This window comes from Spodoptera frugiperda, chromosome 25, assembly GCF_023101765.2.
Source record: "Spodoptera frugiperda isolate SF20-4 chromosome 25, AGI-APGP_CSIRO_Sfru_2.0, whole genome shotgun sequence".
Taxonomy (NCBI): domain Eukaryota; kingdom Metazoa; phylum Arthropoda; class Insecta; order Lepidoptera; family Noctuidae; genus Spodoptera; species Spodoptera frugiperda.
The window spans coordinates 12,958,828-12,973,271 of record NC_064236.1 but is presented as its reverse complement, the minus strand read 5'-3'; the positions used below and the strand labels follow the sequence as shown (position 1 = coordinate 12,973,271).

The 14,444-nt window shown below is 35.4% G+C and overlaps 1 protein-coding gene across 2 annotated transcripts in view; it reads right to left on the bottom strand.

The window, feature by feature from the left end:
* LOC118272667 (UNC93-like protein) overlaps window positions 1–14,444 on the bottom strand; it is a 74,209-nt gene that overhangs the window by 8,400 nt on the left and 51,365 nt on the right. For both annotated transcript variants that reach the window (XM_035589336.2, XM_035589416.2), the window contains 2 exons: window positions 1,025–1,714; window positions 468–690 (listed from right to left, as the gene is read on the bottom strand). In XM_035589336.2, the coding sequence (XP_035445229.1) occupies window positions 468–690; window positions 1,025–1,694 (893 nt within the window). In that variant the 5' untranslated portion in view covers window positions 1,695–1,714. The remainder of the gene's footprint in view (window positions 1–467; window positions 691–1,024; window positions 1,715–14,444) is intronic.

The window sequence follows — 14,444 nt, the reverse complement described above, 5'->3', positions numbered from 1 at the left end:
TATTTTCCTTTCTCGAGGATACTAAAACTACGAATTCGTTCCACCCACAGCAGTACACAGACATATGTAACAAAAAAAAAATAAAGTAAATGACACTAGTTATATTTGAAAATACTGAATGTTATGGGAAGTTGTATAGAATACCAAAGTAAGTGAGTTAATAGATATGCTATCGGTGTTTTACAACAATGGCAGTTTCATGCTAAATTGTTAAGATTAATATCAGCAGAACGATAAAGGCTAGTGGTCTAATTTGACTTCGTGTAAAAGTAGAAGATTAACGTGATATTGTTACAAGAAGCAAACTTTCAATAATGTGTTACTTATGTATAGGTACGGATCCAAACTGTGACTTATAAAACATTTTTTACTTCCTTTTAGAGTCAGCCATTATACTGATGTCCTAATAGGTACTTTTCAAAAGGCCAGAATGTTGATACAGAGATAAAAATGAATATAAATATTACCTTGACAGGGGGTCAACTAGAAGTGCCACCATGAGTACGGCAACGACGACACAGGCAAGGTATATGGCACTGATCTCATATATCTCGCTGTCTGGCGGCCGGTGCAGGTTCTGGTTGTCATGGTGACCACCACCGATCATGCAGAAGTTGGCCCCGCAGGTTAAAACTGTCTTGCTCGAGTTGTCGGTTGTCGAACTGGTGTTATGGACTCCCGAAGAAAATACTGTCGAAGAAAGGACGGTGCTGCATTTGTAAGGATATGATCAGAGCCTTTGTTATGACTCGGGTTGTTCATTAAATTATTTTTTGAAATATGTATGAATTTTAAATCTCTATGTATAAAAATGTATTGCTGTTCGTTAGTATCACTAAAACTCGAGAACGGCTGGACCGATTAGGCAAATTTTTACATTGAATTATTCGTGGAAGTTGAGTTAAGGTTTAAAAGGTAAGACAAAAAACATAACCCTCCTTCTGGCGCAGTCGGGTAAAAAGGTTTATTGCGGTACGCAGTTTGCCGGGCCAGCTAGTAAAAAATAAAAATCAAGTGGACTTACCTAAACTAGAGATCAAATTGCCCCAAAGCTCAGCTGTTTGCCAAGCCAGAAAGAAGAAGCCGAAGAATCGTACTATAATTCCATCAACGGCTTGGTCAGTCAGCTTCGCGTAGACACTTCCTGCTTGCGTCAAATATGTGGCTTTTGAAGTCCACATAGGCGCTGCTCCTAACCCGACCACTACACCTGCTGGTACGAGAGTGTAGAACGCTGGGTAAAATTGCGCTCCGATGTAGGGGGCGTAGCACATCATGGATATGCACAGGGTCCATTTGACCGTTAGCCTCTTAATTAGGAATGTCGGTACAAATATACAAGAGACGACGAGCGCCGCGTAAATCGAACTGAGTGAAACTGTTCCGAGGCCATCTGCGGCGTTTATTGAGGACTGCAAGTTGGCAGTTCCTTGGAAGGCGGTGAATTGGATCATAAACGCTGCACTGACTGCTGCAATGTTCTTGAGTATTCTCCACTTTTCGTTAACGCTTAATTTAACTTTTCCAGACATGTAGTTGTCGTCTTCAGCGGGTAGCGGTGGGGGTTTGACAATGTCATCGTTCGAGTCGCGGTCGTGTTGGTAGCCGTCGTTCTTAAATCCTGTCTTGATCGTGTATACGGAATCCTTGTCCGGACGATCATCTTCACGTCCGCCGCCGTGCGTAGCCGTCATTCCGGGGATCTCCTGTTGCCCTGAGAACAAAAAAGTTACAATTAATATAAGGGTTCTTCCAATTTTTGATGTTCATCTTAACAGTTTTTATAAGTCCGCAAGCTAAACCTGTTTCGTGTTCAAGTAAGAAGCGAATTACCTATCCGCATTTTTCATGTTTGATATAAAACCTTATTTTTTTTGTAGTGTCTGTACAGTTTTGTTCGTATTAAACATAATTATTTTATTGTTGAATACAAAAATATTGGTATGCAGGCGGCGGATGGGACTTAAAAACTCATGTACATAGTATGTTTACAAAAACGTAACGTGATTGATATTCTTTGTTTTTTGAGATTCCTTTTCGTGTATTTTGAATGTCAAGAATGTATAAGGTTGATTCGATTTATTTGTATTAGGTAGGTTGTAATTTCTTTGGGTGATTGTCCGAACTATGTATATTACAACTCTATCTTGTTATTTAAAAAATGTCTTCCGAAATAGTACACGAATTAATCTCGCCTAATCAGTAGTGTACAAAGTGTGTCTACTACGCCGTTTGGTGAAGATTTTTGTGAAAAATACAATTTGATCCGCATACAGCACTACAATGGCCAACTTCGGCTGAGTACATATCGCCCTATTGTTAGTTGGATTTTGTCATGACATAATCATCACGTTTACACCGAGTGCGCCTCCCATCTGAAAAAGTCTGTTTTTATATGACTGACGTCGGACGAAACTAAATTACAGGTTGTTGATACCTTTAGCAGTAACCTCTGAGGTGAGAGATTTCAAGTTCACTGGCGTCTTTCAAGGTGTTAAAACTGACTCGAGTAATGACAACATCTGCTTAGTGTCCCCTTGTGCAAATTACAGTTGAATAAAGCGTGAAGAAAGTTCTTGTAGTAGTCGTCCGTCAATACAATTGTCAGCAGTCGCTATCGGTCACCGACACCAGGACGCTACAGCACGAATTATGAAAACAACGAATGGAGTTTACAAATATTCTCTTCTACATATAGCCACGCGTGTACTAAACGGCGCGTAGATATAAGTCTATTTGGAGGCGAAGGCGCAGCGTGCGGTGCCGAGTCATTACAATATATTTACCTCAAGTTATTATCTCAAATATCCTTTGTTACGTCGTTAGCATTGACTCTATCTTATCGGGCAGTCGTCTTATATAGGTAAATACTTAAACTACTTTTATAGTTATTTGAATGCCATCTTTTAGTATGCAGTTACGAAGTTTAATTGCGCACCAAGTACCTGACACGGAGAGCGCGACTAAATGGAGGAAAAGCCAACGTGGTGGACACGTTTCAATGAATATATTAAACATCTATTAAAACATCTTCAACTTTTTCTTTATACGTCGTTATATGTATTTGTTTTAGTGAATGTATTGATGGTGATTGCACCTGTTTCTTTTTACTTACATATGTATGTATGTCGATGAATAATCACAGAAGTGAGTCAGTGATAGTCCTTCATTATATCTATTAGAGTATTCATAGCTATGTTGTATAACATAATATAAATAAAGATGTCCGAAGATAATGAGTTGATGTTGCCATTATGTTTAATGTGATCGACCATTTTATCTAACGATAAACGTTTACATAAATTTGATGACCGGCGATTAGGTACACCTACTGTTGTATAAAATAATATATATACTTATACTTACTATGTCAATAATATTTTATAAAAGAGATAGATTTTTTACAAGTCAGATTTAATATGTTTAAAAGGAGCCTGTGGTGCGCCAGCGCTGTTAATTTCGAAATGAGTTTGCATGTATTCCGGTCATGTAGTAGACACCCAAATCGAATAGCTATCGAATGCCCCATTGTGCAATTTAATGACAGCGTACAGCGTCTGTTTGTTGTTAAATTTGTAACACGAGTTATTGTTGCCTGTACTCATTGTCAAGTGGTGGAGGTACACTGTAAACACGACATATATAGGCAACGGCTTGCAGACTACTTACATCTGTATAACTACCTTATTTACCCTAGTTACTGTAATGTTCTATTTTCCAAAACGCCACCAAATACCAGTATAGTAAAACAACATCTATCATCATCATCATCATCATCATTTATGTCTTTCATGATAAGAGTAATCCAAACTATCGAGTTTGCATTAGAATCCTTAAACAGTAGGTGGGTTTACTTCTAGAAATTAAACTAATTTTAATGTGATATGTTTTGCAATTTTCTGAAGAAAAGACTTAATATTCATATATCACCGAAAAATTAATATTAAAATGTAATTCATTATGTAAAATAGTTACCGTTTGGTATTGAAATTATCGAGGACATAACATGTCTGTCTGTCTGTCTTCCATTAACATTATAGATTCTATGAACCAGTGTTTTTCCTCCAATCAAATGATGAGGAAATTTTAATAACTATAACGACTTGCATTATTTATGGAACTTTTATAATATGTGTTTATGAATAAGGGGTAGAACACAATAGTGAAGTTTGTTCCTAATAGTTTTCCGCATGCTCTGACTGGGTACTGGGTAGATAATAACTGGATTATAGTTCTAATGAATGTCGACCCATTGTTCTCTCCGATTCTTCTCATCGTATATTTGTTAAGAGTACGTGCTGAAGAATACGTCATCACATGTGATTGCTGCGGCCACGTGATTAGTATGTGCGGTCCTTTAATCATTGTTCCGGATATGTCAGCCGGCCATTTTGGATTTTATTTAGCTTTTTTAAATTATCGAATGCAGTTAAATATCTAGAAAGGCCGAAAACTGATCTGTTCACTTTCATTTCGAGTTATGAGTAGTACGAGTACGTATTACTCGCTTGACGAGGTAGAATGAAGAATGAATGTTAATAAAACATAATGAACTACGCTTTCTTATACTTCTAGGTAAATTACGTGACAACTATTCAATAAAGAAAACACTGTTATAACGAAACTAAGGTAATTTTGAAACTGCTTTTTTGACTATAGAAAGTCAAAATTTTGGAACAAATATCACAATATATATCTATATATTGTATATGAGCCGATAAAGTCACGTTAAAGAATACGTGATCATCGATCATTACATAGCGTATGTAATACCAAGACGCCAAGTAATGACCTGTAGTTATTGTGCAGTACATTATAATTTCCTTCAAACTAATAAGCTAAGAAATTCTCTGAAAAGGGTTGATTAACCTATGTCCGAATGACTTTAAACAAATAAAGTTTTATTTAGTACTTATTTATTTATAGTACCTACTACACAATTAGATAGGTTGATAAACAGTTTTTAATATTATGTGCGGAACGTGGCTCCTAGTCACGAGAATCCTAGTAAACGGAATAGATACAGCCTTTTAGAGTTAGATTATATAGTTTATGCATATTGCAGCTGTTAAGATTTTAAGGGAACATAAATATATAGCTATATAACTAATAGTAGAGGTTAGAACATGGAGTTTAAATCTCGCAGCAAGTTTTAATAAGAAAAGATTCAGTTACGATTGTTGGTGTTGTTTTCTTTATGTAATTCTTAGATATAACACATAATTGGAAATAAAGCCTAGATCGTGTCTTTTTTTCAAAAATACAAGCATCTGTTGCTTAGAAAATTCACTTAAAAGTACAATACTCGTATACGTTTAAATGAAACAAGTGGCCGTCAGTGTGTTCTCCGCACTAGTGAGTATATTGGCTCTTAAAATGATAATGTAAAGCAATGTCGACACTGCATACCGCAACCATGTTGTCAACAAGACGTGAGATAAAAATGTCCATGTCTACCTAGAATTCTATTACAATTCCCAGGATGTTTTGAAGCACGTTCATAGATTATTCTAACTAAATAACATGAAATAAAGTTATCATTTTATGGCAAAATTAAATTGTAATGTAAGATAGGATACAGAATTTGTACTAGAATACTTAATTTTCTCATATTTATATTGTTCTCAGTATCTTATAGGTGTTCTTAGAAATGTTAGCATAGGCCAAACTAGAGTGGGTGTTTTTGCTGTTAGTGTATTATTACTTAGCTTTTCTGTTCATTATATTGTATATTGTAGCTATATAAACAACTAACTTTGTTTATCCTTCAACGTTGTATTCTACCTGTGCGCCCGTACTAATCGCTTGCAATAAAACTAACGAAAAACATTTCAATACACCAAAACGAAGAAGCTGAGAACAAATGAGTACAAACAACATAATCATAAGGTATCAATTTGATTGCTATTTACGACGACAGATATTCTCACAGCGAAATCATTGAACTTGTCAAAACAATGCTTCTATAAATAAACGTATCGAGAACCGACTAACCAAACAAAGAGGCTACTTCCCGAATTACGTTTGCAAAAAGTGTAATGTAGAACTGTGACGAGGGCAGTTTACCTCGTGCTTCCCACGACCACAAAACGAGCGTCAATCAGATGTTCGTCAATTTTCACTTCCGTCGCTTCCACCCCGTCATCGTGCCATAATGAGGTTTGTCAAGGTTACCGGCTAAATTGCTCCCTGTCATGTCCACATAATACAGCTTATAAAATGCCATTGTCAACCGTTATTGTAAAGAGCGTGATTTTGGTGTGATGTTTGTAGTGTTATCCGCTCCGTGGCTCACCAATCGTAGGACCTTGAATAATTACTGATGTGGCAGTTTCATTATATCTCTCTAATTTTACGATGTATTTAAAGATTGGTATACCCTTTTATCTGATTCTCTTTAATTGATCTTACACTATGATGAATACATACAACATACATACATACAAACAACGTAGTCCTGCTGCAGTTACGACTGATAAACCCAACATAGTTTAAATTTCCGAATACACCTGAGAAAAAGTTAAGTTCGTATGCATGAAGCTTAGAACATTATGGATAAGAGTAAGAAGAATAGTTTTTTAACGAATTAAATTGTAAATAATTAATTTTTACGGCATTTTACTGATATTCGATCAAGTTCAAGTCATAGTAATTACGTTGATGCGAATTTTGTCGGTACAAATCAATTATTCCCAGAATCATGACAGGGCTCGTTATTATAATTAATTACGAATTACATTTATTAACTAACGGCTATATCTGTGGCTAACGTAAATTTTCTGATGTTCGGCCTTCATCGAGAGACCTTTGTCTTCTCCAAGCGACCTCTATTACAGCATAAATGCACTCTGTATTAGCATAATTATAAAACTGAAAGTGATTATGTTTTCTTTTCTTGAGTACTTACTACACAATAGGAGCAATACAACTGAATAAGGTCGCCGTAGTACTTTCATTTGCATTTTATGTTGTTTCGGAAATATGACAACGAGATAGTTCCACGAGTGAAACTCAATGAAACGCAGCCGTGACCATCTAAGCTAAGTACGAAGCAATCATGAAAAGATCATTAAAACAAATATGTAAATAAATGTTTATTTTGATATTTGTAGCACTAGTGACTGCAGTTCCAGCAGGTGCAGTTAACCTTGTGCTGTAGATAATGGTGCTCTTGACATTGTGCACATTGAAATTTCTGACATATCCAACGTCCTTAACACGTAACACGAAATTGCAACGACAAGGCCCATTACGTTGTTAATCAAGTTTAGACGCGGAACAAAGTAATTAGATTATCACGATGCATCCTTCACCCATCTTCATTAATTCAGTTGCAACTGTCCCAGATATCTTCCTATCACGAAGCACAAGTATTTTAATAAGATTAATGAAGAATTCTGTCTTGTATATTCCTTCGTATATGTTTTAATCAATAACAAGTCTTTAGGCTTCAAATATGTATAAGCTGTTACACGTGGCTAAACACCGTTCACGCACCTGCATTGTACCTATACGTTATCAAAGTTGTTTAAAGAGTCATAATGGAACTACACCGATTTTGTAAGTTGCATCAGCAGTCAGTGGCAGGATATAGGAGACGTTTCCTCCTAATTTTGCAACACCGATCCATAATTAGTACTACACCACTCACAATTGTGCTATTTATTATAAAAAAAACTAAAAAAATCACGGAAGACATGACTCAAATGTCAGTGAGTAAAGGATGATGAGAAGATTAAGATACCTAGAACAAATTCCATTTAATGTTCCGGAAATAAACGCTTATTATCGTGCATTAGGTACGCGATGCTATATTAATTGGTGGCCAAGGTCGAAACACAATGGGCATGGCCGGAGCGGGCGCAACAATTGTGTACGTACGCAACACCACTGCCTTCGGCTTGGAAAAAAACAAACGCGGTGGATCGTTGACGTTTAGTACACACGTGACATTTTAGACGCCGCGGTTGGCGCGCACGATTCACCCGCTGTACCCTGAACCTTTAACCCCGCGCAGGCGCATCTTGCAGCCTTAAAAGCTTTGGCAATATTTCTAATAGCTGTTCGTTAGCGTCAGCTCCGCGTTTTCCAATAGCGACTCTGTGCCGGCACACGCCTAATGCTAATCGTGTTGTTATCGCACTGATGTTTGCCGTGTCTAAGAACACGGAGTTTCCGTGTGAAAATTTACGGTCGTACTCAAAAGATTCACTGTTGTTATTCGCCATATTTTATTGTGATTAGAGGCATTAAGTTAGAAGGATAATATAAAGTGCCCGAGTGGATGTAATTTACGCTTTGAACAACCGTTGGTTATTGCTTTTTTTGAGATGAATTTTAAATATTTACGCCAGATTCGTGTATTTTACCAACTAATTGTTATTGACTGCTTTTTTATAATTACAGGTAAGTAGTAAGTATAGTTTACAAAGTAATATTGGTGATGTAGGCCAGTAGTTTATCGTAAGCACGAGATCACGGTTGGTATTACAAGTCCACAATTAGCTATCACGCGACTATTTTCTTGTTTCTTTCTCATGATTTTTAGATGTTTTGTACAAATACAAAAAGTTGTTTTTTGTTGTCCCGTTAAGGAAATCTATTTGTGGCCATTCATCTTAATGAATAAACGCAATCAGCTGTGCGTTTTAGGTATTGTGAGGTTCATAAGTTTTCGAGTAGGATTTGATTATAATAAATTATAAAGGATTACATTACTACTACTATTAAAACAGTGGTAAACAAACATCCCTAAGGCAATATAAAATTCACTGAAAGTATCTAGTAAATTATTTTTCTAAACTTCTTTTATGTGCGAACAATGTGTCTATACAATGAATATAAACCGGGGTCTGAATACAGGCCTTACATTGCAATATAATAAACTATAGATGGATGCGATATGGAAACCAACACTAAACTTGCATAGTCCTTTTGTATTAATGGAGTTTCATTTCATTATGTATGGAGTTTCATTCGTTCCAAGTTCACTAAACTATTTTTTTTTCAATGTCACATTAAAGAATATGAAAAACCATGTCTGGTAGGTACCTACGAGTATTAAAAAAATATACAGACAAGTTGGAGCTTTTTATTTTTACTTTGTTTATTTTCCTTGTGTACCAATGACCTAAATATTTATTTCTAAACTTGATTAAGGAAAATACAATGCGATTATGTTGATATTTTTTAATATTGGGATTACCTATCAATGAAGGTGATTAATCAGTTGAGATAGCGGTTATAACATAGAAGCAAATTGTAAGCATGTGTGTTGTGATAATTAAAATTTGAGCTTAAGCCGTGTGCTTATTTGTGGAGCATGATTAAGAGTCTTATAGAGTATCTTATATTGAATGTTATATTTTACTAGGTACATACTATTTTATAAAGCTGAAGAGTTTGTTTGTTTGAACGCGGTAATCTCTGGAACAACTGCTCCGAATTGAATAATTCTTGGATAGTCCATTTATACGATGAACAAAGGCTATAAAACCTCACGCTATGACCAATAAGAGCCGAGCAGCGAGTGAAACCGCGTAGGAGTAGCTAGTCATGTTATAAAATTCAAGTTTCTGTATAATATACTTACAATATACCAAACAAAGAACTTCTCCGAAGGAATGTATAGTGAAGTGAAGTGACAAAGACTTTTTATAGCTAGTACAAGTTCTATTATATTTCCGCGCCAAGGCGTGGACATTCTTGTCCTGGTTAATTTATTATTTATTGAATGCGATCGAATGCTACATTTAGATTGCAAATTTCCACTGTTATTTATTGCTGGGTTTCGCTCGAGGCTTCGTTCGTAAAGGCATTTAATATATGGCTCGATTATTCTGTTAAATCTTGCATGTAGGTACTAGGTACCTAGATATTTTTAGGGATGTGCCAAAATAGTGTTGCGCAGGGTTCATTTCATTAATTGCAAAGGACTATGCAGTCATATTCGACACAAATTGGTAGATGATTAGTTGAAACTATTAATTTTCACTCACAGGAAATTACAACTATTATTCCAACTGGTATTGTTCATCGACTAGCCGAAATTAATTGATACTTAATTGATTTTTATTGTAATAACATTTTATCTTCATCTATATAATAACTTCATTATAAATTAAACGTCGTAACATTACAAAGCCTTAACAAATAAATAAATACAATCAGTGCGATTCTAATATTAAGATTTCTCTCATTAGTACTACTTCTTACATCTTACTAATTGCAATCGTAATCAAAGGACCAAGAAAGCTATAAATCACGACCTCCACAAATGTCATCCCATCAAGTGCATTACAGAATAAAATCGAGATACGGCCATAACGCCAACTTTAAGTGTTGTTTAGTGTTCAGCGGCAAACATGTAAAGGGAGGGAGAGTAAACAGCAGTACCTACACGTCGCGGAATCAAAAATAAGTTTATCAGCCACATCACGCTACGTTATCGTTAATACTTCGTGACAATTAATCCGCCAGCTCGGGCCGGTTGCGACCGGATACAACTAATGCGACACGGTTGATCGGGACAGAGTCGGTTTCATGACCAAGTCGTTGATCCCCACATCTGCACAAACAACACATAGGCGGCAAAACCAGCATTCTTTAATACGCGAAAGAATGTAAAAGAACCTTCAGTACAAATTAAGGTTGCTGATGTACATAAGTACATGTTTTATATAATGAACAACAAAGTGCCCACGATCCGGGTGTGCCGGCAAAAAACTAATGATAGTTCATTTTGGGCGTCTCATAATCACTTAAGATAATCATTTGGAAACCTATATTTTACTAAATTGTAACAATGGAACATTTAGTCTTAGACAAAAAGTTGCGAAGTAAATAATACTGTTTTTTATTTCCATTACCGTATATTATGTGTAGGTAATACGTTAAATTCAAAATGATAGACGCACGAGTCGAATCATTATTGAAATTGGTTACTTATTAACTCTGGTCTTTGAACGGAAATGAGACTTCAAATGAGCTTGAAGTGTGTATAAGTATATATGTACTTTTACAAGAAATTTAATTAAAATTTGGTCACAGTTACTAAATGATTGCGAGTTAATAGGTTTCAGCCAGTCACAGCTGTTGTAATATAGGACACAATTCCAATCAATACTGAGCTGAAATTTTCACACTTATAGCATTGGCAACCCACTACTTATGTGCAATAATTCATTACAAAATTACAAAATGAGAAACAAATATTCCTTCTACTTAGGTAACTGCATTTAGTACAGAGGTTAGTACAGACTACAGGAATACCCAATGTTACAAGTGTAGTAATAGGTGTTAATTTACAACTAAAAATTAGAAAAATATTTCGATTATCAATTTCTCACTAAACATTGATTAGTTTTTATTGCTTTATTAAAGGGCTCAACGCTCACATTACAACTGCCGTTGATCGATTTCACAAGAACCGGGTGGAGTCGGATAAACTGCTTTATTCCTATCTTTAACCGCTTCACACCAGTTCATCAATTGGCACAAAGGCCGGGTGAGGGTGACATCAAGAAAAACACTTGTTGCAATATCGCCACGTCACAGTTTTCTACGAAGCCAAGCGGATTACTGTTTACTTATTCAGAGTGCGACAAACATTATTACCCTCCGATGTTTTGGTTGGAAGTCCTCTTGCCAATCTTACATGAGAGTTTGCTAAAGGTGCGGTCACTGTGCCACACTCGATTCGCTTCTCTCATATATTTTTGGAGATTACCTCGTCCATGACTTTCGGTGTCGTAACCTTTTAGCGGTATTAGCGATGGACGAGGTTATTCTTTTTATTTATTAGCTACGTTTGTGTCCACCTACATTCTGTTAAATATTTGATTACAACTCATCCTTTAGATTCTGATTAATGTGATGCATACAAATGATGTAATCTTCAATCAATTTAAAAAAAAATAGATTTGCATGTAGGTTATTAGATCAAAGTAAGGATGGCCTCCCATTATTTATTACTTTCATCAAAAGTCCAAACAACATTGATGTTAATTTATTTTTAGTTATTTCTTAATTGTCTTGTTTTAATGAAAACAACTTGATTTGCGTCTAAACAATGGGTTGGGTACCTTGTTAATTAATAATAAAACTTGTAGAACAGATATTTAGCTATAAAATTCAACAACCGTATTTTTTGTTTTATAGTAATTCATTTGTGGCAAGTACCTGAGTTCTTTGTTTGGGGCACGTGTACATAAATGTAGTTTCGAATAATCTAATAGTTGTCGCGGAAGTGTGTAGTTGCAGTTTGAAATTGATTAGCTGGTACGCAAGTGGAATGCGCGTTATTTATGCTTACGTAGTTCAATACTCACGGCTGAGTCTCTTACTTTATTGTGTGTATATTCTAGCTCATGGTATAAATAGTATATCAAATTACCTCTTACATAATGTGCGGATTTCATAAGCAAATGTTTATTTATTTATTTATGCTGTTATAATAATATATTGTGTGTATATTGCATTGCATATATTTACTTTGTGTTTTACTCAGTCCATCCTTTTTATCCTTTAGTACAAATTTCTTTGAAGAATACGACAAGACACTATTTTTCAATTAACTACAAATAGCTTGCAAAAACTATAAGATTGCCTGGCAAATATTGATAGCGAGTAAATATTGACGAATGTGCTGAATCTCAAACTTCCTTTTTAAACTTACATGTGTAGAACATTCTATGGCAAAATAAAGTTCAGTAGAATTTGGCTTGACATATCTTCACGTAGAGGCAAGTTTATTATATGCGACAATTATATTACTCATTGTGCCTTTTCCTGTTATCTTAAGTGAACATTCCCCAATGCAAAAAGCGTTCTTAAAAGGAAAACGTAAGTGAAATAAAGCTTTGATTGTTTTGTAGGCACGTACCTACATGTTAATCTTGATATCTTATTTAAATTAAGTGCTTTGAATATGTCCTTTATTTTTTTTATTGAATTATTGGAACATGTCAATATCAACAACAATTGGGGGCGTCCCCTGTTTTTTACTATAACCGTCTCAAAACTGCTGACGCAAAGCTTCCTAGAATTTGCTACTAATTAAAAAAGAGGTTTCGTTTTATTCCGAATAATATTTATTTTTGTTAATATCCTTGGTAATTGGTATGCAAATGATTTTATGATTCTTGACGTATTTTTGCCTGTTTGTTTTTTCCTTACATATTTGCAGGTATTAAAATTGTTATGGACATTTAGTTAACACGTGAATCGTATAGACCTACATTGTTGTTTTCTTTTTGTGTGGTATTAATATCGTATGCCTAAACTATCATATTTCTTGCTGAATCTAGGTTACAGGTGTATTTGTTGTTGTACTTATTTAATACAATTTGTTTTCTTATTCGCAGTTGTTGACTAACCGCCATACTCAGAGATATTTAATGGTTACCTAACCCAGTCCTTGGCAACGGTTTTCAATATAAAATCGTTACTAAGGAATAGTTTAAGTAATCATTAAATGACTCTGAGTGGGGTGGTTAGTTAACGACTACAAATAAGAACTAACTAAATAATTTAGGGAGTACCGTAGGTTTGTCACGTTCTCCTATAATTTTAGAAACATGGATCGTTGCAAAGATTGCATGGATGTCCTCGATGGGTAATTCCGATGGCAAGGCGCCATGGCACCGGCTCACATAACTTTTGGTAAACATCGCAGAACAATTTCGCAAGTACACCATAGTATGCCGCCGTATTTCCCCAAGTACTAATGTGCTGCCACATTTTGCGTCGCAAAACATTTCGCAACAGCACCGCAGCTCGCTGCATGATGATTATATCATTCAAATTCTAGTAGAATCACATATATTAAGTACTTCTACATTCATTCGAATAACTACGAGGCTGCTGTGATCACTTGGAACTTCTAACGCCGATTCCAATTTTAATATCGTTTATTTATGACACGCGATGGGAGGAAAAATCTGTTAGTATGATAAATAGGTATTGTATAATCACGAAAATCACGCGATAAGTGCAAACAAGACTGTACTAGAAGTTACCAGAATTAAAACAGGCAAGTCGTACAGCGGTTTTGATTGTTATCAACAAATACTTAGATAGTTTAGGGGAATAACTTTTCGTATTAGAATTACTTATCATGATAAACTCAAAAAATATTCGGTTAATAATCAGATAAACTACTTCGTTAGGGTGTCAATGAGGTAAACCCACATAGTTAGAAAATATAATTGAATCTGAAGCTGGAGACCATGCAGGCACTATTCTCAGACTTAGATCTAAACTGCTATGTACAAGTAAAGCCTGACTTTGTCAACTTTCCAACGGATTTGCGTTGCATATAAAAGTAATAATTCGGTGATTCAACTAGACCTTGTCTCGTTGTATAGTCGAGCTCCATAGTCCAATGCAGTTAGCATATTAAGTGGTTTGGCAATGTTGGTAAATACAAACCAGCTATAAATTAA